The 24,355-nt window shown below is 39.1% G+C and overlaps 1 protein-coding gene across 1 annotated transcript in view; it reads left to right on the top strand.

The window, feature by feature from the left end:
- The window catches only part of LOC309834153 (uncharacterized protein), a gene marked incomplete at both ends in the record, with an annotated part of 31,853 nt that extends 27,259 nt beyond the window's left edge, over positions 1–4,594 (top strand). The window contains 2 exons of the mRNA XM_082672771.1: positions 987–1,104; positions 4,406–4,594. Of these exons, the coding sequence (XP_082528897.1) occupies positions 987–1,104; positions 4,406–4,594 (307 nt within the window). The remainder of the gene's footprint in view (positions 1–986; positions 1,105–4,405) is intronic.
- Positions 4,595–24,355: the final 19,761 nt, after the last annotated feature.

The raw sequence follows: 24,355 nt of genomic DNA on the forward strand, positions 1-24,355 counted from the left end.
TAGTTGTGGTGCACAGGCTTAGCTGCTCTGCAGCATATGGGATCTTCCCAGACCAGGGATTGAATGTATGTCCCCTGCATTGGCAGGCGGATTCTTAACCACTGTGCCACCAGGGAAGTCCTATCTATCTATTCCTTTTCATATTCTTTTCCACTATAGGTTATCACAAGATATCAAACACAGTTCCCTGTGTTATACAGTAGGTCCTTGTTGTTTATCTATTTTATGTATAGCATCTTCATTTTCATTGGTGAAAAACAACTTGTCTCACTAAATTCAGTTACACTCAGTTTAAAGCAAGTATCATTGAGGTGTGTGATTCAATTAAGAAATAGCAGTCTGATCTTTGATTAGAACTTTTACTTTAAGTCCTGAATGCAATTCTAGACAAAATTTCTTGTTCTCTTTCATTAGGTATGGATGTTGGCATTTATTCTGCTAGGTCTCTTCAGTTATTTTCATTAAAAAGACTTCTTAGCAGACTCACGGATATACAGAACAAAATAATGGTTACCAGTGGGGAGAGGGTAGTGGGGAGAGGTAATATAAAGGTAGGGGATTAAGAGGTACAAACTATCATGTATAAAATGAGCTGCAAGGATATATTGTGCAACATGGGGAATATAACCAATATTTTATAATAACTATAAATGGAGTATAAACTTTAAAAACTGTAAATCAGTATATCGTACACATGTAACATATAATATTGCACATCAACTATACTTCAATAAAAATTTTTTAAAAACATACTTCTTGTTAATTTATAGATTCTATATGAGTCATACTTTCTTAGTATCAAAATATAAATTTTATGTTAAAATGTTAGATTATACCTTAAGAACTTTCTTTCTCTGAATAGTCCCTACAAAGGCATCCCAGCTTTCTGGAAGAGGCTCACGTAAAACCATCTGGTATTTGTTTATTTGAGATTATGCCTCTTACCTGGTATAATGTTAACTGCTTTCCTCCTGTCAATTCCCAAGAGTAAAGGCCTCCTTGGCAAGAAGCAAGTCCTCTGAAGAGCTCCTGGTGGAAAATGCACAGCGGCTCCTCCGTGCTGCCTCTAAGACTGTGAGGGCTGCAGAAGCCGCCAGTCTCCGGGTAAGTGCTAATCCCAAGGGTGGACACTGGCACAGACATGCACAGGACCATGACTCAGGTCACAGGCTGAGAGCAACTTTGCAGACATTCATGAGGCAACTCTACCTGCTTCTTAGCTATTAAATTCAACTGCATTTCTTACCCAAACCTGTCACCTGATTTCTTGTGCATTTTAGTTTGGTTAATTTCTATCAACCTACCTTCAGTTCCACTGATTCTTTCTTCAGCTGTGTCCAAGCTGATGAGCCTGTCAAAGTATTCTTCAATCTGTTACCACATTTTTTCTTATTTTTAGCATCTCTGTTTATTTCTCATAGTTTTTGTCTCTCTGCTAAAACTCACCATCTGTTCATGCATTTTGTCTACTTTTTCCACTAAAGTCACTAATATATAAATCATAGTTATTTTTAACTTCCTATCTGATGGTTTCAACATGTGGCTCATATCTGAGTTTGGGTTTCTTTTTTTTTTTTTAATTATTTTATTTTTGGCTGCATTGTGTCTTTGTTGCTGCGTGCGGGCTTTCTCTAGTTGTGGTGAGTGGGGGCTACTCTTTGTTGCAGTACGCGGGCTTCTCACTGCAGTGGCTTCTCTTGTTGCGGAGCACAGGCTCTAGGTGCACGGGCTTCAGTAGTTGTGGCATGTGGGCTCAGTAGTTGTGGCTCGCGGGCTCTAGAGCGCAGGCTCAGTAGTTGTAGCGCATGGGCTTAGCTGCTCCGCGGCATGTGGGATCTTCCCAGACCAGGGCTGGAACCCGTGTCCCCTGCATTGGCAGGCGGATTCTTAACCACTGCACCACCAGGGAAGTCCCATGAGTTTGGGTTTTTTGATTGCTTTGTCTCTTGACAGCAGATCCTTGTTCTTCTTTGTGTGTCTTTTAATTTTCCATTGAAAACTTGACATCATGCATAGACTGGCAGAGACTAAATGAATACTATGTATGCCTGAAAATGGGCCCACCTCTTCTTCTAGGCCTTTAGTGTGTGTGCGTGGTGGGAAGTGGGGGTGTGAGTCAATATAGTCAGGAATTGAGCTGAGTTTGGGTGGCATTGTTACAGTCATCCTTGGGTAACCACTGGATTCAAATGTTCTAGCATTACTTTGTGTTCAGTGTGGGGTCCGGGTTACCAGAGGGTTTTCATCAATGTTCCTGTTCCACTGTCAGCTTGAGGCTTTCCTTGTGAGTGTGCACCTCAGGGGTGTTCTCTCTCAATGTTCTTGCCTCTCCATAGCCTACTTGTTACTTGTGACTCGATGATTGCTGGTCTGGAGAGGAGGTGGTAGTGTTCATTGTTGTTCTCACTCAGCCTCAATTGTAGGCAGGCCCTGTTCCTCCCTCAGCAATAGGAGACTTTCGTTGTGGCCTCTCCCGTTGCGGAGCACAGGCTCCGGACGCACAGGCTCAGTGTCCATGGCTCACGGGCCCAGCCGCTCCGCGGCATGTGGGATCTTCCCGGACCGAGGCACGAACCCGTGTCCCCTGCATCGGCAGGCGGACTCTCAACCACTGCGCCACCAGGGAAGCCCAATAGGAGACTTTTAACAGTTATGAATTCAGGATGGTTTTCTGCTTCTTCCCCCGAGGTAGAGGGCTGTATTCTGTCTTCTTTCTCCGCTTGCAGTGGTCTTGACCTGTGCCCTGGGGATGACAGGATTTGCTGTCCTTCCTTCAGTGACTTGAGCTTTTGTGCCATGAAGAGACAGATGTGGGCAGAGATCTGTGCCTTTGTTGCAGTGATGGCCGCTCCTCTTCCCAAAGCCTGCTCCACAAGGGAGAAAGTCCCAACCTCCTGCCCTGTCCCAAATCTTTGTCATGAGCACCAGGAGAGGTCCTGGAGAAAGCCTGTGAACAGGTGTGGATTTTTCTTAGTTGTGGTTCTCATGGGTCCTATACACTCACACTCATCTACAATTGGCCACATCAATTTGTTAAGAATTTTAGCTAAAATCTTCTGATCAGGTATATGATAGTCTCATCTTCCTCCCATGCTCTATCCTAAGGAAGCCAGTGCTGGGCCCCTGCCTCTCCCTGAAAGTGGCTGTCTTTTCTTAGATTTCAGTCCAGTGAGTTGCCCTTCAACCTTACTCTCTAATAAGTTCAAGAAAAGTTATGATTTTGTGGATTATCTGACTTTTTCTTGTTGTTAGGGTGGGAGCAACTCCCTTTCCAGCTTTCTATGTCCTAAGTGAAGGCAGGAAATGGGAAATATTTGGGTTCCCAAAAGAATACCCTGCCAGGGCCTTCACATGTGCTATTCTACCTGTGTGAGATGCATTTCTGCCCCTCCACTTCTACCAAATTGTCTCATGTCTGTCTCCTTCTTATCTTTTAGGCCCAAACTTAAATTCCACCTCCTCAAAAGGGATGAAATACCCCCCACTATATCTAAATGAAATCGCACCAAGTGTCCCCTGCTTTAGTACCTTGTATGGTTCCTTCGTAGCACTTATCACATTTTGTAGTTGTCTGCTTCTTTTCCTCACTTTTATGTGTTTGTCTGGCTCTGTTATTAGAATGTATACTTCATGAAGCCAGAGACCTAGAATAGTGGGCAAGTGCATGGAGGCACTAAATAAATAGAACGGGAATTTTCATTTCAAGTTTAAAGAAACTTTGTACCGATTAAATTCAAAGAGTACATAAAATAGACACACCCAGTGAAAAGCATTTGGAAAATGTGCATACTTGAACTACAAGTCCCAGAATTTCTTGAATATAAAGAAGGCTGAGAGAAAAGCTCAGGACTGGCCCCATGGATCAGTGAGCATCTCTCCTGCCAGCACGCCAGCGTGGCCACAGCCACAGCCTCCCGCAGATCCTGCAGCACCACCCAGGGCAGGGCCAGTCCCCAGGTCCCAATGCCCAGGCCATCTGAGTGCAGGAGAACCTGAGGGCCACGCTGAGTGCTTGCTGTGTACACCTGTGTCCTGGCTCTGCTTAGGCCGCTGGCTAAAGACCCATGGATAGTTTGCATAAAGCAAAATGAATAAAGCAAGATCCAGGAGGCAGAATTTGGGTTAGAGAGAGATTTTTTTTTTTTAATTAACTACAGTCCCAGAACATTCTATCGTGATAGACAAGATCCTTTGTCCTGTTGTGCTTGTCCTTTAAGAATGAGTGGGCTCCAATTCAGAGGACCTCTCCAAACACGATTCCTTGCTCTCTATTCAATTTAGGGCTAAAATATCAGAAAACCAGTCCCAGCATCACTCAGAAGAATCCCCTAGGAGCTCCAATGAGCTGACACTGGGAGAGAGTGCACAGCGTCTCCTAGTACTTAATCATCTCTCTCTCCTCCAGGGTTTGAGACAGCCTTCCCCAGATCCGGAGGAACTGGAAGTTGCTGCCTTCTGCATGCAGTGGAGAAGAAAACTGCGAAGGCACAGACTTCAAGAAACCTCAGACCTCGACTGTGATGAGCTGGGCCTGCGAAAAACAAGCACTAAAGGGCCCCCGACACTCGTGGCCCTGGTTCAAGAAGCCTTATAAAAGCTGAGCAATATTCTCCAAGTCAGACTCTCTGTTGATGTGTGCACTGGCCCTGAGACTCTGGGAGCCCATGGAATGTGCCTTTTAGGCCGAATCAGCCTGTGGGGACACAGGGGGACATGGTGGGTTGGGTGGGTGCAGGGCAGCCAGGGCTGGGCCTTGAACAGAGCTATCCCGACAGTATTCCCAGTCAAGGGGACAGCTCTGGGCCCCTGGTGAGACTGCTGTCTTCCTGGGAAGGATACTTAGCTTTCTGGGTTTAGAAGGAACATCACACATAGACTGGGCAAGGATGGGGTAAAAAACACCCAAGCCCTATTAGCTTAAGCCTATATTAAGATGTTGCAATGTGAAAACAGTCCCAGCACGTTCTACAGGGATCCAGGAACTGAAAGATTTATGGATTAGATTGGTAGTCCGAGTTCACCTTGCGTGAATAACTTGGCACTGTTCAAATTTTCAAGGTGTGAGGAAACTGAAGATGTGCTACTTGGGGATACAGTGCAGGAGCTGCAAGTCTGAAGGCCCTGAGTTGTGATTTGGTGAATCTGGGTTTAGCATCTGGGATGGAGAGGAACAGTTGGGCATTAAGGTCTTGGAGAGTCAGTGGAAATTTTTCAGTTCTCAGGATCTTTCACAAAACCTATTTGGTAAAGGAATGAGGAGACCAGTGACCTTCACCTCAGGGGTTGAACTGCATGGGCCAAAAGTGGAGAACTGGGTCTGGAGGAGGGGGATGTAGACAGGGACTGGATACATGATCTCGGAGCAGGGATGCCCTGGGGGCTGGGGCCTTGCTTGTTTGGGGGACATCGTGCCACCCTCTTATATTCTGGTACAGCCCATAGGGAGGAGGGCTGACACTAGATGAGGCAGAATTTCCCACAACCCAGTGGGATTGTGGTTCAGATTTACAGTAAATAAAGATAGGGATTTCTTTCCACTTTAAAAAAAAAAAAAACAGAATACAATGTGATGTTTTGCCTTGTATACACCCATTAAATCATCACTACAATTGGGATAATGAATATATGCATCACCCCAAAAGTGTCCTCACTCCCCTCCGGGGTCCCTGGAATGACTGATCTGCTTTGTCACTTAATGATTAATTTGAGGGACTTCCCTGGTGGTCCAGTGGTTAAGACTCTGTGCTCCCAATACAGGGGGCCCGGGTTCGATCCCTGGTCAGGGAACTAAATCTTGCATGCCACAACTAAGAGATCTTGCATACCGCAACAAATATCCCGCACGCAGGAACCAAGATCCCACGTGCCACAACTAAGACCTGGCGCAGCCAAATAAATAAATAAATATTTTAAAAATAAATAAAATTTGTCAACCTAACCCGTTTTAAGAAAAAAAATTAGTTTGATTAGTTATCTGCAAATCAATCAATGTTATACACCACGTTAACAATTAGAATAAAAATCATATGATCATCTCAACAGATGCAGAAAAAGCTTCTGACAAAACTCAACATCCATTTATGATAAAAACTCTCAATGAAGTGTGCATAGAGGGAACATACCTCAACATAATAAAGGCCATATATGACAAGCACATGGCTGTCATTGAAAAATTAATCAGTCAATCTAAGAAAGAAATGGAAGATTTTATTTGAGTCAAATTGAGGATTGTTACCTGGGAACAGCCTCAAGGAAAGTTCTGAGAACTGTTCTGCCCATTAGAGGTCAAAGCACAGTTATGTAAGTTTTTAAGACAGAGGCTGTACATAAATAACGTATTGTTGACAGTTTATACAATGTAGTGAATAGTGGGTCATGGTTCATCGTGGTCCCTTACAAGATTAAGAAGGAATGTTATCTTTTAAGTTGCCTTGTTGGTGCTGGGAGAATGTTGCTCTTTATGGTGGAGCAGATATTCTGCTGATTGGAAAATGTAATATAATGCAGGTGCACAAAGCACAGCAGAGAGGAGAGAGGAGGCCAAAGTGCAGAGAAAATTTTTGATGTTTAAATTTTTCTTGACTTGTCATAAAATATGAATTTTATTTCACACAGCTAACATCATACTCAATGGTGAAAAGCTGAAAACATTTCCTCTAAGAGCAGGAACAAGACAGGGATGCCTATTCTCACCACTTTTATTCAACATAGTATTGGAAGTCTTAGTCACAGCAAATCAGACAAGAGAAAGAAATTCCTTTTATCTAAATTGGAAAGGAAGAAGTAAAATTGTCACTGCTTGCAGATAACATGATACTATATATAGAAAATCCCACAGATACCACTAAAAAACGATTAGAACCAATACATGAATTCCGTAACTTGCACAATACAAAATTAATATAACAGAAATCTGCTGCATTTCTATACACTAACAATGATATATCTGATAAAGGGCTAATATCCAAAATATACAAAGAGCATATACAACTCAATATGAAAGAAAAAAACAAATCAAAAAACAAATTTAAAAATGGGCAGAGGGGGACTTCCCTGGTGGCGCAGTGGTTGAGAGTCCACCTGCCAATGCAGGGGACACGGGTTTGTACCCCGGTCTGGGAGGATCCCACATGCCGCGGAGTGGCTGGGCCCATGAGCCATGGCCGCTGAGCCTGCGCGTCTGGAGCCTGTGCTCCACGACAGGAGAGGCCACGACAGTGAGAGGCCCGCATACCGCAGAAAAAAAAAAAAAAAGGCAGAGGACCTGAACAGACATTTTTCCAAAGAAGACATACAGATAGCCAACAGGCACATGAGAAGATGCTCAACATCACTAACTGTCAGGCAAATGCAAATCAAAACCACAAGGATATGTATCACCTCACACCTGTCAGAATGGCTATTATCAAAAGACAACAAATAAGTGTTGGTGAGGATGTGGAGAAAAGGGAACCCTCGTGCACTGTTGGTGGGAATGTAAATCGGTGCAGCCACTATGGAAAACAGTATGGAGGTTCCTCAAAAAATTAAAAATAGAACTAGCATACGTCCAGAAATTCCAATTCTGGGTATTTTTCCAAAGAAAACAAAAACACTAATTTGAAAAGCTATATGCAGCCCTATGTTCACTGCAGTACTATTTATAATAGGCAAGATATGGAAGCAACCCAAGTGTCCATCAACAAATGAATGGATAAAATATACATACACAATGGAGTATTACTCAGCCATAAAAGAAGAACGAAATCTTGCCATTTGCAACAACATGGATGGACTCAGAGGGTATTATGATAAGGGATATAAGTATGACAGAGAAAGGCAAACACCACATGATTTCACTTATATGTGGAATCTAAAAAACAAAACAAATAAACAAAATGAAAATAGCCTCATAGATACAGAGAACAAAAGGGTGGTTGCCAGAGGGAAGGGGTGAGGGGATGAGTGAAACAGGTGAGGAGAATTAAGAGGTACAAATTCCAGTTGTAAAATAAATAAATCACAAGATTTAATGTGCACAATAAGGGATATAGTCAATAATATTGTGATAACTTTGTATGGTGACAGATGGACACTAGACTTACTGTGGTAATCATTTTGTAATGTATAAAAAATTGAATCACTCCGTTGTACATCTGAAACTAATATAATATTGTAAATCAATTACACTTCAATTAAAAAGATTAGTTTGCATTACCTAGGATTTGTGTAAAAATGGAATCATACAGTAGGTGTTCTTTTACCCCTCTAGCTTCTTTCATTCAGCATAATTATTCTGAGATATCCATGTTACTATGTATATCAAGATTCATTCTTTTTCATTGCCTAGTAGTATTCCATTATATGGATATAGGACAATTTGTTTATCCACTCGCCTGTTGATGGACATTTGTGTTGCTTGCAGTTTGGGGCTGTAACAAAAATATCTGCTATGAACATCTTATGTAAGTCCTTGTACACACAAATGCTTTCATTGCTTCAGGAACATTTCTAGTAGCGGAATGGCTGGGTGGTAGTGTAAGTGAATGTTTACATTTTTAAGGAAACTGCCAATTTTTTTTTCAGAATGTCTGTAGTGTTTAACATCCCTACCAGCTATGTGTGAGAGTTCCAGTTCCTCCACTTCCTCTCCAATACTTGGTATGGTCATTCTTTTTCATCTTAGCCTTGTAATAGGTGAGCAGTGGTATTTCACTGTGGTTTTAATTTGCGTTTCCCTAAAGACTTATGATGTTGACATCTTCTCATGTACTTATTTGCTATCTACACATCTTCCTTGCTGAAGCATCTTTTCAAATCTGCTGCCTATTCTTTTTTTCTGTTTTTTTTTTCTTATTGTTGAATTTCGAGAGTTCTTTTCATATCCTAGATACAAGTTCTTTTGTTCAGTATGTGATTGCAAATATTTTCTTCCAGTCTGTAACTTGTCTTTTCATTCATTTAACAATGTCTTTTAATTTTTAAGTACAATTTATCAATTTTTGGGGGGGTATATGGATTATGCTTTTTGTGTGCTAAGAACTCTTTGCCAAACTTAGGTCACAAAATTCTCTATGTTTTCTTCTAAAAGACTGAGAGTTTTACATTTTACATTTAGATATATATCACATTTTGAATTAATTTTTGTTTGAAGTGTGAGGCAGAGGTCAAGATTTGTTCATTTGGGTTTCTTTTTTTTGTATATGAATGTCCCATTGTTCCAACACTATAACTTTAAATGACTATCTTTTTGCATCAAATTGTGTTTGCACCACTGACAAAAACCAACTGACCATGTTTGCGCAAGTCTGTTTCTAAAATCTCTATTCTTTTCCATTAATTTGTATGTCTATTCTTTCATGAATATCACACTGTCTTCATTCTTGTAGTCTTATTGCAAGCTTTACAATCCAGTAGTTTAAGTCCCCCAATTTTGTCCTTTGCAAAATGATTTTGGTTATTCTAATTTTTTGGCCTTTCATATACAAGCTGATTCTAGAATCAGCTTGTCTGTTATCTCCAGAAAATTATGCTGGGGTTTTGATTGGAATTACATTAAATCTATAGATCAGTTTGGAGAAAACTGACATCTTAACTATGTTGAGACTTACAATCCATGAGCACAGTGTATCACTCCAGCATTTTGTAGTTTTTAGCATAAGGTTCCGTGCATATTTTATATATTAAACCTCAATATTTCACTTTATAGAATTGTTGTAAATGGTACCATTTAGAAAATTTTTGTTTCCAAATTTTATTACTAATATACAGAAATACAACTGATTTTTAAAAATGTTAACCTTGTATCCTGCTACCTTCCTAAACTCACTTATTGCTTCTAGGAGCTTTTTGTAGATTCCTTAGGATTTTCTATGTAGATATAACTGTCATTACTGTAAAGTTTACTTCTTCCTTTTTAATCAGTCTGTCTTTTATTTCTTTTCCTTGTCTTGTACCGGCTAGAACTTCCAATATAATGTTGAAGAGGAGTGAGAGTGGACATTCTTGCCTTGTTAGGGGGAAAGCATTCAGTCTTTCACCATTAACTATATTGCTAGCTGTAGGCCTTTTTGGTGAATGTCCTATATCAGGTTAAGAAAGTTCCTTTCTATTGTTATATGTGAGAATTTTTATCATGAGTGGATGTTGAATATTGTAAATACTTTTAATGCATTGCATTAATTAATATAACTACGTGGGGGGTTTAATTTTTGTTTTGTTTTTGTTTGTTAATATGCTAGATTACATCAATCAACTTTCAAATGTTGAAACAACCTTGCATTCCAAGGATAAACACCACATGGTCATGACATATTATTCTTTTGATGTATCGTTAGATTCTATCTGCTAGTATGTTTTTGTTGAGGATTTTTGTGTTTGTGCTCATGAGGAACATTGGACTGTAGTTTTTGTTTGTTTCTTTGTACTGTCTTTGGTTTTGGTATTAGTGTAATACTGGCCCCGTATAATGATTTGGGAGGTGTTCCCTTCTATTTTCTAGCAGAGAATTGGTGTTATTTCTCTTTTAAATGCTTGATAAAATTCATCAGTGATACTTTATGGGCCTGGTGTTTTCTTTATGGGAAGATCTTAATTAAAATATTATTTTTAAATAGGTATAGGATATTCAAGGTGAATACTGGTAGTCTGTGGAGTTAACGGAATTGTTTATTTCTTTTAAGGTCAAATTTATTGGCATAAAGTTATTCATAATATATTATTATTCTTTTACTATCTATAGGATCTGTACTTACGTCATTTCTCTCATTCCTGATATTGGTGATTTGTCTTTACTCTTTTTTTCCTAATAAGCCTCTGTAGAGATTTCTCATCTCGATTTTATTTATTTTTTGATATAACCAGCTCTTGGTTTTGCTGACTTTGTCTTAGATTTATGTTTTCTATTTCATGAATCCCTTCTCTTATCTTTAACATTTATTTTCTTCTGATAACTTTTGGTTTAATTCTCTCTTCTTTTCAAGTTTCTGAATGTTGATGGTAAGGTCTTTGTTTTGTGGCATTCTTCTTTTCTAATATGGGCATTTACTGCTGTACATTTCTAAGCCTTATTTTTGCTTCATCCCACCAATTTTGATATTTTTTTATTTCTCATTGTACATTCTAATTTCCTTTTTAAATTATTTGTTGACCCATGGATTACTTGGAGCTGTGCTATTTAGTTTCAAAATATTTGGGGGAATTTCCAGAGATTTTCTGTTTTGGTTTTGATTTAATTCCTTTGTGGTCAAAAAACATACCTTGTAGTACTTGAATCCTTTTAAATTTACTGAGCCTTGTTTTATGGCCTGGGTTATAGTCTATCTTGATAAATGTTCCATGTACACTAGAAAAGAAAGTGCATTCTGCTGTTGTTAGTTGGAGTACTCTATAAAAACCAATTAGGTCAAGTTGACTGACACTGTTGCTCAAGTATTTGATGTCCTTACTGATTTTCCTTCTACTTGTTCTATCAGTTTTAAGAGTAGGATATTGAAATTTGCAAATGTAATTGTGAATTTGCGTGTTTTATAGTTCTATCAGAGTTGCTTCATTTATTTTAAAGCTCTGTTATTAGGTGCATAAACATTTATATCACTTGGATGAATTAACTCTTTTATCATTAATAAATTAATCTCTTCATTCCTGGCAATATTATTTGCTCTAAAATTTGATTTTTTAAATATTTCCTAAGCTTTTACTTAACTTATGAACATGTGGGATACCATTCTAATAATTCTTTTAATGTTTTTTTCTCTACAAATTCTTACATCTGTGCCCCTTCTGGGTTGCTTTCAATAGATTCATTTTTCTCCTCATTATGGGCAGTATTTCCTGCTTCTTTGCATGCCTGGTGATTTTTTTTACTGTGTGCCATACATTGTGATTTTGCCTTTTTGGGTGCTGGCTATTTCTGTGTTCCTATAAATATTCTTGAATTTGTTCTGGGAGACAGTTAAGTTACTTGGAAGCAGTTTAATATTTTCTGTCTTGCTTCTAAGATTTGTTAAGTGGGATGAGAGTACAGTTCAGTCTAAGGTGAAATAATTCCTTCTGAGGCAAGACCCTTCTGTGTACTCTATACAATACTGTGTACTCTATCCAATGTAGATTTTTGAAAAGGCTGTGGGACCTGGGAGTGTGCACCTGTGGCCTCTGATTTGGAACCCCGGTCTGTCCTACACCATACTGAATATTCAACGAGTTCCTGCTGAGGAACAGACACTGTGTGAGGTCCTGGGGAGATGGAAGCAAATGGGAAGATAGTTCAGAGTGCACCTGAGAAGACAAATTTGTAGCTCATTAGAATGGAATGTGATTGATACTATGGGAGCACATAGAGAGACCGATTAGTTCTCTGCAGAACCAACTGGGTCTGGATCTGTGGATCTAGGGGTGTGACAGCCAGAGTCTGGAAGGCACTTGGAAAAGGAGCCTCGATTACAAAGCCAAGGAGTTTGGACCCGTCGTACAGATAAGCGAAGTCCCTGTGGGCTTTTAAGCCAACGAGTGGCAAGGTATTCGCTATGCTTTATGAGAACTGGTTGCCCTGTGGGGGACTTGCTCCTTTGGGGTGATTCAAGTGTGGGATCCAGCACCCCACCCCAACTTGAGCCAGGATGTCTCTGCGTTCATCCATTTTGTAGGCTGGATTTCACACACATTTTTCATTTGAGAAATGTAGGATAGAAACTCCCTGAGGACCAGGTCTTTTTGTTCACAAATGAGCCTAGAATTGGCAGAGAAGCTGCTAAATAAATATTTGTTGAAGGAGTATGAATGTTTGATACAGAGAATTGATTGAAGTGTTCTGATAGTTTAGACTATTATTCAGCAATTTCTCACCCCACTCCCCTTCCCACTGTGGACAGAGTGTATTTCCCCAGATTAAGATGTTAGTTTTGGCCACGGAACTTGTCTCAGCAATGGAATGTTGTTGATATGATGTGTTAGTTGAAATGTGCTTATATAGTTGGGTTCATCCTTCTGTGCTCTTGCCTTTTGTGATAAGAAGAATGTGCCTTAACTAGACTTATTGTGGTGATCATTTTTCAATTCTTACAAATATCAAATCAATACGTCGTACAACTGTAAGTAATTTAATGTTACATGCCAATTATACCTCAATAAATTAAAGAAGGAGGAGGAGGAGAAGGAGGAAGAAGAGGAGGAAAAGGAAGAGGGGGAAGAAGAATGAGAATATGCCTTAATTAGCTGCTGGCCAAGGAGAATAAGATGTGGACCTGAACTGCTGCCTGACAAATGTATACACCTTGTAACCACGGTCACACTATAGAATATTTTCCATCATCCCCCAAAGTTCCCTTGTGTTCCTTTACAGTAAAATTTCACCCATCTCTGGGCCCAGGCAACCACTGATCTGTTTTCAGTAACTACAGATTTGTTTTGACTACTTTAGAACTTCACATAAAAGGAATCATATGGTAAGGACTGTTTTGTGTCTGAATTCTTTTATTCAGCACAACCATGTGGCTTTGTGTATCAATAGTTTGTTACTTTTTATCACTGAATAGTATTTCAATTATGGATATAGCATAATATCTTCATCCATTTGCATGCTCATAGCTATTTGGATTCTTTTCAGGTTTTGTTATTTTGGAAAAAAAATGAACGTATGAGATTTTGTGTGGACATGTATTTTTATTTCTCTTGAATAAATACCTAGGAGTGGAATTGCTGCATTGGATAGTAATTATACTCTTACTTTTATTGGAAACTATGAAATTATTTTCAAAAGTTGTTGTACCATTTTATATTCCCACCACTTGATATTGTCAGTCTTTATAAATTTAGTCATTCTCAAGGGTGTCTAACGGTATGTCACTGTGGTTTTAATTTGCATTTCCTTGTTCACTAATAATGTTGAGCACCAAGGGACTTCCCTGGTGGTCCAGTGGTTAAGACTCTGCACTTCCACTGCAGGGAGCATGGGTTCAATCCCTATTCAGGGAAGTTCCAAGTGCCACATGTGGAATAAATAAATATTTATTTATTTAAATTAAAAAATAAAATAATAATAATATTGAGCACATTTTCTGGTACTTATTGGCCATTTGTATCATTTTCTTTCATTGCCCATATTTTTTGGTTAATTTTTATTAACCAGTGAGTTATAACAAAGTTTCTTATATATTTTGTATACAAATCCTTATTGCAAGTATTTTCTCCCAGTCTGGGGCATGCCTGTCTGTGTTCATAAAGATATCTCCTGAAGAGCAGAAATTTAAAATTTTTAGTGAAATCAAATTTACCATTTTTTCTTTTATAATTCACTCTTTTTGTATTATATCTAAGAAACTTTTGCCTATCCCAAGATTGCAAAGATTTTCTATTTTTTTTCTATAAGTGTATATGTAATTTTATCTTTTTTTTTTTTTTTTTTTTTTTTAAATTTATTTATTTTATTTTTGGCTGCGTTGGATCTCTGTTGCTGTGTATGGGCTTTCTCCAGTTGCGGAGAGCGGGGGCTACTCTTCATTGCGGTGTGCGGGCTTCTCATTGCAGTGGCTTCTCTTGTCGTGGATCACGGGCTCTAGGCACTCAGGCTCAGTAGTTGTGGCACACGGGCTTAGTTGCTCTGCAGCATGTGGGATCTTCCCAGACCAGGGCTTGAACCCGTGTCCCCTGCATTGGGAGGCGGATTCTTAACCACTGCGCCACCAGGGAAGCCCTAATTTTATCTTTTACAATTAGGTCTAAGATCCGTTTCAACTTACTCTTCGTGTGTGGTGTCAGAAAAGGGTTAAGGTTTATTTATTTATTGCATATGAATATCCAGATGTTCCAGCATAACTTGCTGAAATGACTCTCCTTTCTCCACTGAATTACTTTAGCTTCTTAGTGAAAATCAGTTGGACATATATATATATATATATATATATATATATATATGGGTCAACTTCTAGTGTCTCTCTTCTGTTACACTGGCCTATATGTCCATCCTTAAGGCAATCTGACTCTTGATTATTGTGGATTTACAGTGGCTCTGACAATCTCTGTAGTTTAGGTGGAGTGTTTAGACCATTTACATTTAATGAAATTATTAACAAGGTTTGTTTTCCTCCTTTTTCTCCTCTTTTCCTGCCTTCTTTTGGATTACTTGAACATATTTTTATAATTCCATTTTATCTCCACATTGTTTTATAAGCTGTACTTCCCTGGTGTATTTTATGCTAATTGCTCTGGGGTTTACAATATTCATTGTTAATTTATCACAGTCTACTTTTAAATGATATTATACCACTTCATGTACTGTATATCTCTCTCAAAAAAAAACAAAAACAACAACAACAAAAAAAAACAACCTTCCATTTCCCTCTCCTTTCCCATGTGCCACTGTTGTAACATATATTTTATAAACACCACAATCCACAGTTATAATATTTTCTTTAAATAGTAATTTTTCTTTCAAAGTCTTTAGAAGTTAAAATTTTTAATATTTTCTTACATATCTACCATTTCTGATGCACCTCATTCCTCATTTATTCCTGCCCAAAGAACTTCCTTTAACATTTCCTATTGTACAGGTCTGATGGCAACAAATTCTCTCAGCTTTTGTTTGTGTGAAACTGTCTTAACTTTTTCCTGATTTGTGAAAGGTATTTTCACTAGTTACCTAACTCTACATTGATAGTTTCCTTTAGTACTTTAAAGATGTCTTTCCATTGTCTTATGGTTGATTTGGATTCTGACAAGAAATTTGCAGTTATTGTTAGGCTTATTTCTCTGTACATAATATGTCTTTTGTTTCTGTCTCTCGAGTTTCCCTTAATCACTGATTTTCAGGAATTTGATTATGTGCCTTGGAGTGTTCTTCTTTGTGTTTATCGTGCTTGAGGTTCATTGAGCTTCTTGCATCTGAACTTATAGCTTTCATCAAATTTTGAAAAGTTTCTACTATCTCTTCAAATATTTTTTTCTGCTACTCCTTCCCCCACCAATCCTCCTCCTGGGAGTCCAATTACATGTATGACAGACTTCTTGGTATTGCTCACAGGACACTGAAACTCTTGTTCTTTTGTTGTTTTTTTAAATTTATTTTTTCTTTGTGCTCCATTTTGGATACTTCCTATTGCTACATCTTCAAGTACACTAATATTTTCTTTTGCAGTGTCTTATCTCTTTTTAATTGCATGAAGTGAACTTTTTACTTCTGATGTACTTTTCAGCTCTAGAAATCTCATTATTTTAAAAATTATCTTCCATTTCTCTCCTCAATATGCTAATATTTTCCCTTAAGTATGTAAACTTATTTATAATAGCTGTTTTTATATCCCTGTCTGCTAATTTCATCATGCTATACTTTCTGGATATGTTTCTACTGACTTACTGTCTCCTAGTAAAAGACAATACTTTCCTGCTTCTTGGCATGTCTACCAATTTTTGGTTGGATGCGGGACATTGTAGATCTTACGTTGTTGAATGTACGGATTTTACTGTCTCACTTTAAAGAGTGTTGAGCTCTGTTCTGGCAGGCAGTGCAATCACTTGTGGTTTAGTTTTATCCTTCTGAGCCTTATTTTTAAGCTTTGTTATATCAGACAGAGAGTAGTCTCTACCTTAGGGATAATTTAAACCTACTATTAAGCTTCAGCCTTTCTGGAGTCTCTGCTGCATACTCAAGTGATCAATGAGAACTCTCCCCTCTGACTGGAGGAAGCCTGAACAATTCCTAGCGGTGGTAAGAGTTCCTAGAACAGTATAACTCACAGCTCCCCAGCCACTCTTTATCCAACCTTGTGGAGTTTCACTCCACAAATTCACATTTCAGTGTTCAACAAAGACTCAAGGGGACCCCTACACATATTTCTGGAATTCTGTTTCTGCTAGCTCTCTCCTCTCCAGAACTCTGCCACACAGCTGCCTCTGCCTCCTGCTTCCATCTTTGCCTCCATTTAGTGAGACTGCTGTGCACTGCCTGGGATCCTCCTCCCTACTCTGTGGTCCAGAAAGTAATGACAGGCAAAGAGCTGGGGTGATTGCAGGGCTTCCTTAGTTGTTTTTCTTCTCTTAAATATCAATGTCTTTCATGGACTATGGTCCAATGTCTAATAGAGTAATTTCATGTATTTTAATCCAGTTTTCTAGTTGTTTAAAGGAGGAGGATAAATCCAGTCCCTGTTACAACATTATGACCAGAGCAGAAGTCATGTTCAGTAGTTTTCACTGGAGGGATATAGCACACATGTAGGTGAAGTTGCCGCCATACAGAGACTGAACAGAGAAGGGATGCCTGGAAAAGCAAATCCTTAGGGGAAGGAGGAGACAAATCAAGATTTGAAAGTGGGGAGGTAGGATGGACAATCCCTTCTCTAAAACAAAATGAAGTAAAAACTGGTAAAAACCTAGGTATGGCTGGAGATCAAAAAACAGAAGAGGGCAGGAGGAGGGGACTTAGAAGGAGTGGACAGGCAGGCCAGTCTTCCTCCTCCTCACAACCCTGCACACTGAAACTGGAACACTCAGGAACTTGTATGTTGAGGAGATAGAAAACATTCTTTTCCTTCTACATTTCTTAACATTATCATGGGACTTAGTAGCCTCCTGAGACAATTTACACTTAATTCACAGAAGAATATTAGGGTGCTTCTCTTAACTTCCTACATTTAACTCTGAACTGAGCTGGTACCTTGTCCTGATTATATGGACCTAATAGGCAACTGGCACCGATTCCAAAACTAAACACTGGGACATCTGGTATGTCAGCACAACACACACACACACACACACTTAAACAAAAAATGGACACAGAGATCCAGAAACATACATATTTATAATTTTGAATCTGGAACAAGAAATTTCATTCCTCAAATTAAATGCATCATTTTACTGAGGAGACAACCCAATCCCATAGATGGGACCTTGATAGAATACCAACTTAAGATTTCCAAACCAGTCTTAGAGCAGTTGTAACAACGAATGCAAACGTTTGTGAGGCTGTCTCACTGCTTCCTAGGTCAACTATGTCCATTTTAGTTGTACTTAAACTTGTATTCAGTTCATTAAATGAAACCACAGTTTAGCCTTATCCATAGCCTTTATTTTTCCTCTGAGACTCATTTAAATTAATTTTCTATCTAACCTATCTTACAACTATGCTTGCTTGGCCTCACCCATGACACTCTTCCTTTCTATGTATACTGAAGCCCTCTTGAACAACACGTTGCCAAATTTCAGGGTCTGCTGCCTTCCTGGAAATGGATGGCAGTAACTAAACTGCCAACACCACCTCCTGGAACATGTAATGAGATATTGTCTCAGTAAACTCTTGGGTTCTGTGTAAGAATTGGACATCTGGTGAACTCTCTCTGAGCCAGTGTTCCATGGAAATAGTGGACGAGGCCTCAGAGTAAACACTGAACTTCTGTTGCCCCGTCTGCTGTCGTGAGCCTGGGGGAACTACAAACTCCAGATGCTTGATGGAAAGTAAGCTGCTCTTCAGTAAGTGTCTCTTGGGTTGCAGATTTTAGCTCACACAACTCAGATATGGAAAGGTTTTTTGTTTGCTTATTTTGTCCATAACAAAATAGACTGTCTGGCCTTTCTCCTGAGTTCACACCCAATGATCAGCAGGAGAAAATTAGGTGTCCAAGCTGGTTTAAAACTTAGTAGGATTCAGTCTCTCCTAAGATGGCATCTAGGGGTGTGTGTGTGGTGGGGGGGGGGGGCGGAGCGGGGTAGGTGGGGAGGTTCAGTAGTGAGCCCTGTAGTTTGCACACACATTTTTTGGCTTGGGGGTAGGGGTAGTGAGCCCGGCAGCTTTGTGCTGATCCTGGAGTGGCCACTGGTTGAAATCCATTGCTCTGATCACTGTCCACAACACCTACTGGCCTCTCATGCCGTATCTACACCTGGGTAAACTGTGGCCCTTTCTTCGGCTTGGGAAGTGCTCCCAGGGAGCATAAGACAACTGCCCTCACAGCCTTTGCTTCTCCTTGGCTCCTAATGGCTTAAGCTCTTAATGACCCCTTCCCTGGCTTCTGCTGTGTGGTCACCACATCTTATCACAGAGGGCACCCATGGACACACAGGTTTGAGAGTGCCCCAGGAGAATCAGGACATCCTGAGCAAATACTTCCATGTAACCTTGGCTGCCCCACATCAGTGATGGGACCTCTGCACTACAGTCTCCTCCCAGAATCTCAGACAGAAATCAAAGCTCTCGTTACCCACAACCCCCAAGAAAACAATTCTGGACACCCATCTGATCAATCCCCTCTTCTCCTTTCCTCTTATGCTTTTTCTTAGAATTCTCCAGGGATAGAAAGAAAAAGGCTTCCTTCCTCCACCACATTTCTCTTTTGTTTGCCCCCTTTTTAAGCAAAACTCTGGTCATTGATATATTGCAGGGGTGATAAAGGAATTCAGATAATTATTTCAAACCAGGTTATGATATTGCTGCAAAATCCCATTTTTGAGTGTTAAAGCTGAATATTACCTTCATTCTCTTTGTATTCCTTGTAACAAGCCATAATGGTCTCTTCTCCTTCACTCCACTATCCCAGTTGGATGGCTGTCACAAGCCAATGAGGCAAGAGTTTGCAAACTCCAAAAGACAAAAGAGAAAGTCCGTTAATAATGTGAAAAATGACACATATTTTAATGACTGTTTCTGATGCTACTTAGGGGGAGGAGGTAGATATCAGGGATGTAGAGAGGCTTGGCTCACTTTTGGGAAATGAGCTTCTAAGGATAATTAAAAGCACTTAGGGATCCTTGAGAGACCTGCCGGGTTACATGCCTGTAAGATCAATGGAAACATGTGCTCGTCTGTGGTTATGGCTAATAAATCCTATGCTGGAATTTTGCTTTGTTTTATAGGAACACTTTGGTCTTTTCACTTCCTTGGATGCCATCAATGTGACAGTGGTGACCATATTTCACTGGTCTAATTCCAGCTTCAGCAGCTGATTGGAGATCTGAGAACAAGACCAATCTGCATTCTTTCTCACTCACTAGGTACTCCACATGCAGGAGAAGATAACTGCAAGTGTGTGAGTCTTTCCAAAGCCTTTCTAAGTTGAAATTAGTCCATTCAGTCAATAAATATTTATCGGCCATCAACAAAATGAAAAGGCAACCTGCAGAATGGGAAAAAATACTCGCAAACCATCCATCTGATAAGGGGTTAATATTTAAAATATATAAAGAACTCATGCAACTGAATAGCAAAAGAAAAAAAAACCAATTTGATTTAAAATATGGGCAGAGGATCTGAACAGACATTTTTTCAAAGAAGACATACAGATGGCCAACAGGTACATGATAAGGTGCTCAATATTGCTAATCATCAGAGAAGTGCAAATCTAACCCACGAGATATCACCTCACCCCTGTCGGAATGGCTATTATCAAAAACACAAGAAATAACAAGTGTTAGTGGAAATGTGGAGAAAAAAGAATCATTGTGCACTACTGGTGGGAATGTAAATTGCTTCAACCGCTACGGAAAACAGTATGGAGGTTCTTTAAAGAATTAAAAATAGAACTACCAATGGTCCAACAATTCCACTTCTGGATATTTATCTGAAGGAAACAAACAAACAAAACTAATCTGAAAAGGTCTATGCACCTTAATGTTCACTGCAGCATTATTTGCAATAGCTGAGACATGGAAGCAACCTAAGTGTTCATCAATGGAAGAATGGATAAAGAAAATGTGGTACATATGCACAATGTGAAATATTTTTCAGCCATAAAAGAAGAAGGAAATCCTGCTATTTGTGACAACATGGATGGACTTGGAGGGCATTATGCTAAGTGAGGTAAGACAGACAGAGAAAGACAAATACTGAATGATCTCACTTATATGTGGAATTTAAAAAACAAAAACAAAAAGCCAACTCAGAGATACAGAGAACATATTAGTGGTTACCAGAGGCAGGCTGGGGCAGGGAGGGGTGGGGTGCAAAGCTGGTGAAGGAGGTCAAAAGGGACAAACTTCCAGTTATAAAATAAATAAGTCCTGGGATGTAATATACAGCATGGTGACTACAGTTAATAACACTGTATTGCATATCTGAAAGTTGCTGAGAGTAGACAAAAAATTTGTAACTGCGGGGTGATGGATGTTAACTAGATTTATTGTGGTGATCATTTTACAATACATATATAAATTGAATCATTATGTTGTACACCTGAAACTAATAGAATGTTCCATGTCAATTATATCTCAATAAAAATATTTGTTGAGTATTTTATTGATGGGGTATCCAAGAATATATTGTAGTAGAAAAAAGTAACCAGCGTGTTCGTCACATGGTGAATATTTAATTAAGCCCCAAGCACACTGCCCATCATTTATTGAGGTTTTACTGTAATTATCATAAACACTTTTGGGCTCTAAAATGTTGGGCAGACGAATGTGCCATTGTGGAGGATGAAGTTTAAGGGGCAGAGCCATGACCAATGTGAGGATATTAGAGACGGTCATGGTTTGCTTTGAAAGAATTACGTAACATTATGTCCACCATACTTTTTTTTTGTTCCTTGTCATTTTCTAAAACATATCCTTGTGCACTTGATCATTTGATATTAGCCGCAAAGCACTGTGACTTCACTCACTTTGTAGTAAGTCTGATTTAAAAAGCAGTCTATCTTACCCATCTCTGTAACTCAAAACATAATAGCAAATGCTAAGTGCTCAAACAATCTTTCTTTAATAAGTGATGAGTCCCCATTTTGTCCATGAGGAAAGTGATACTCACTGAAGTCCTAACTCGCCTCGCGTTGCACTGCTCAGGAGAGACTGCACCAGGACCAGATCACGCTAGCTCTCAAGGAAGAAGTTTCTGATAATCTGAGTTGCTCCGTAATTAAATCCAGTAATCTACTAGGTTCCCTTATTTGAGACAGGGTGCCCTTGGCCATTGAACATACTAGAACAGAAGTCAGAAAACACCTTTTAATGATACTTCCTGACCTTTGAGGGAAGCATGACTAGCCACTTCTTTGTTGCTCCTGATCTTGGAGGGAAGAATGACCAGTTGCTCTCTGAGAGCCTTTCCTGCAATGAGATCCTATTTTGACCCTGAAGAGCTCTTGTTCTACACCAAAGCATTACATTTGCTAGCAACCTCTCAGATTCAGATCTTTTAACAGAAAATTGATTTAAGCTAATGTAAGAGGTACTCCCTTACGCAGGATAGGGCCTTAAATGCTGTTAATCTCTGTGGTTAAGTGAAGCACACTCTCTGTGCACTAAGGATAACCTGAAGGACAGTTTACTGCTGTCCCCTTCTTTCAGGAAGACCTGGAGGTGTTCCATTTACAAACTCTCATACGAGTACACGGCTCCCCAATGCCCTATCTTTAACTACTGAAGATTTATTAAAGCAAAGCAATGCACTGCCAGACAGATATTATTAGAAACATTTTTATTTAAAGTCAGACAATAGAAAGATGTCACAGAAGAAAACTACAGAAACTTGCAACAACAGAATGCAACTTGGAAAAGTTTTTAGTAAATTAGAAGGGGAAAAAAAAGATATTCCTGATGTTACCAAGGGATTTGTTAGTCCTCGTGTAGAATAATTTATCAATTCAGCCAAGTACACCCTTTGCTGGTGTCTTTTGAACAGACAGTAGGTTAATAATTTAGTTAATCTACTAAATTGGCATCTATTAAAACCCTCCAAAGTGAAACAGTCAAGGCAGCATTTCCCCACCATTTGAGATACAATGTGGGGAACTGAAATAATTAACAGTAGGAAGTTAAAAAAAACCCACTACTTCATACTGCATAGGTTTAATCTGGATTTCAGCCTACCTTACAGATGGTGCTTGTAAATCTGATAGAAAGTGGGCGACCAGGAATCTGGACACAACACCACCTCCTACCAAACACACAGACACATGACATCCTAGGACACAAGTGCCATCAATGCCCTTACCATGTGCAAGCTCAGCAGCCCTAGACTAAAAGCAAAATGGCCTAGAACCCTGGCTTTATACTGAGCCCTTTCTGAATCCTTGGTGGAGGAGCACTGGGTTTACGGTAAGAAGCATAAACTTTTTAAAAACTTTGGCAAGTAAGTATAGAAATGACTATTTCTTGATTGTCACTTTTAAAGGAAATTTCATTCTACTTCAGGAAAAGATATTCTCCTATCTTATGTGACTTCTCTCTCAAACATTTGGAGGGCAAATTCCTATAAAATATAGGTGGACTAAGACCTCTTATCTGCAATACTAGTTAATTATTTTTCACCTTCTCTACTTAAAAAGCACATAAAATGTATAGTCTATCACGGACAACAAACCCCAAGATCTTGCTTGTAATGGAAGTTTGGGAAGAACATGACTAATTTTCAAAAATTGGGTCTGTGTGTATTTAACTCCTTTACAATAACCTATATATCACATCACTGACAAAATAATATTATCTAACACAAATTTCGCCATTCCTCTCAACCTTTAAAACCTCACAGAGGTATTAAAATCAGTAGAGTAATGAGCCAAGGAGCGTGGAGCCGGAGATTTTCTTCTAAAATGCCATAACAAGCTATATATTAACTTTTTTCTCATAAATTCTAAGTTTAAAAAACAAGAGATCCAATGATAAACCAAGCTACAAGATATTGTTCCAAGAACTCATAGTTGTTGGAAAAAACGGATTTCCTTTATGCTCACAACTGTAGCACATGACTGTTCTGTTCTAAAGGGTAAGGAAGGGTGTTTAAGGACAAGACACAAGACCCAGATTTAGAGTCCAATTCATGACCTGAAAGGGTAAGTTAATGGTCTTAGGATAAAATGCGATTGGAAATTCACTAGGTTAGGCATATCTTCATAATTTTGGTTGAATTTTGAGGAGAATAGGAAGGGGGAAATTAGAGAAATATATTTTAACATAAAAACATAAGACTCTAGCATGGAGTTCTTTCAGATTACAGAAAGAACCCTTCATAGATCTATGGGGATAAATTACTGATCTATTCAAACTTCCACAATGAAGTAGTAAAATTATCTTGTAAGTCTGGAGGACTCATAGAATTACGAACTATTGTAGAAACATATAACTCCTAAGTAAAGCTGCCATAACCCTACTTTCACATTGTTTGGGTGGGAGGTGGGGAGGGGAGACAAAAAAAGAGAAGGTTGGTGCCCTGTGTCCACTGAAGGAGGTATAATTTATTATTGTACTCTTTCTAATACGATCATGGAATGGCTCTGTCGCATCTACTCTAACAGATGACAGCACCTGCAAAATCTAAACTTGGATGGACGTTGGGAACAAAGCACCCACGGTGTGCGTAGCACTAGGCTTGCTGCAATGGGAAAACAGAGAAGCAAGGAGACACATATGGGTTCTGCCTCCAAAAGCATAAAATACAGTTTAAAATGTGCTTTTTATTTCT

This window comes from Grampus griseus (assembly GCF_964374135.1).
Source record: "Grampus griseus genome assembly, chromosome: 15".
Taxonomy (NCBI): Eukaryota; Metazoa; Chordata; class Mammalia; order Artiodactyla; family Delphinidae; genus Grampus; species Grampus griseus.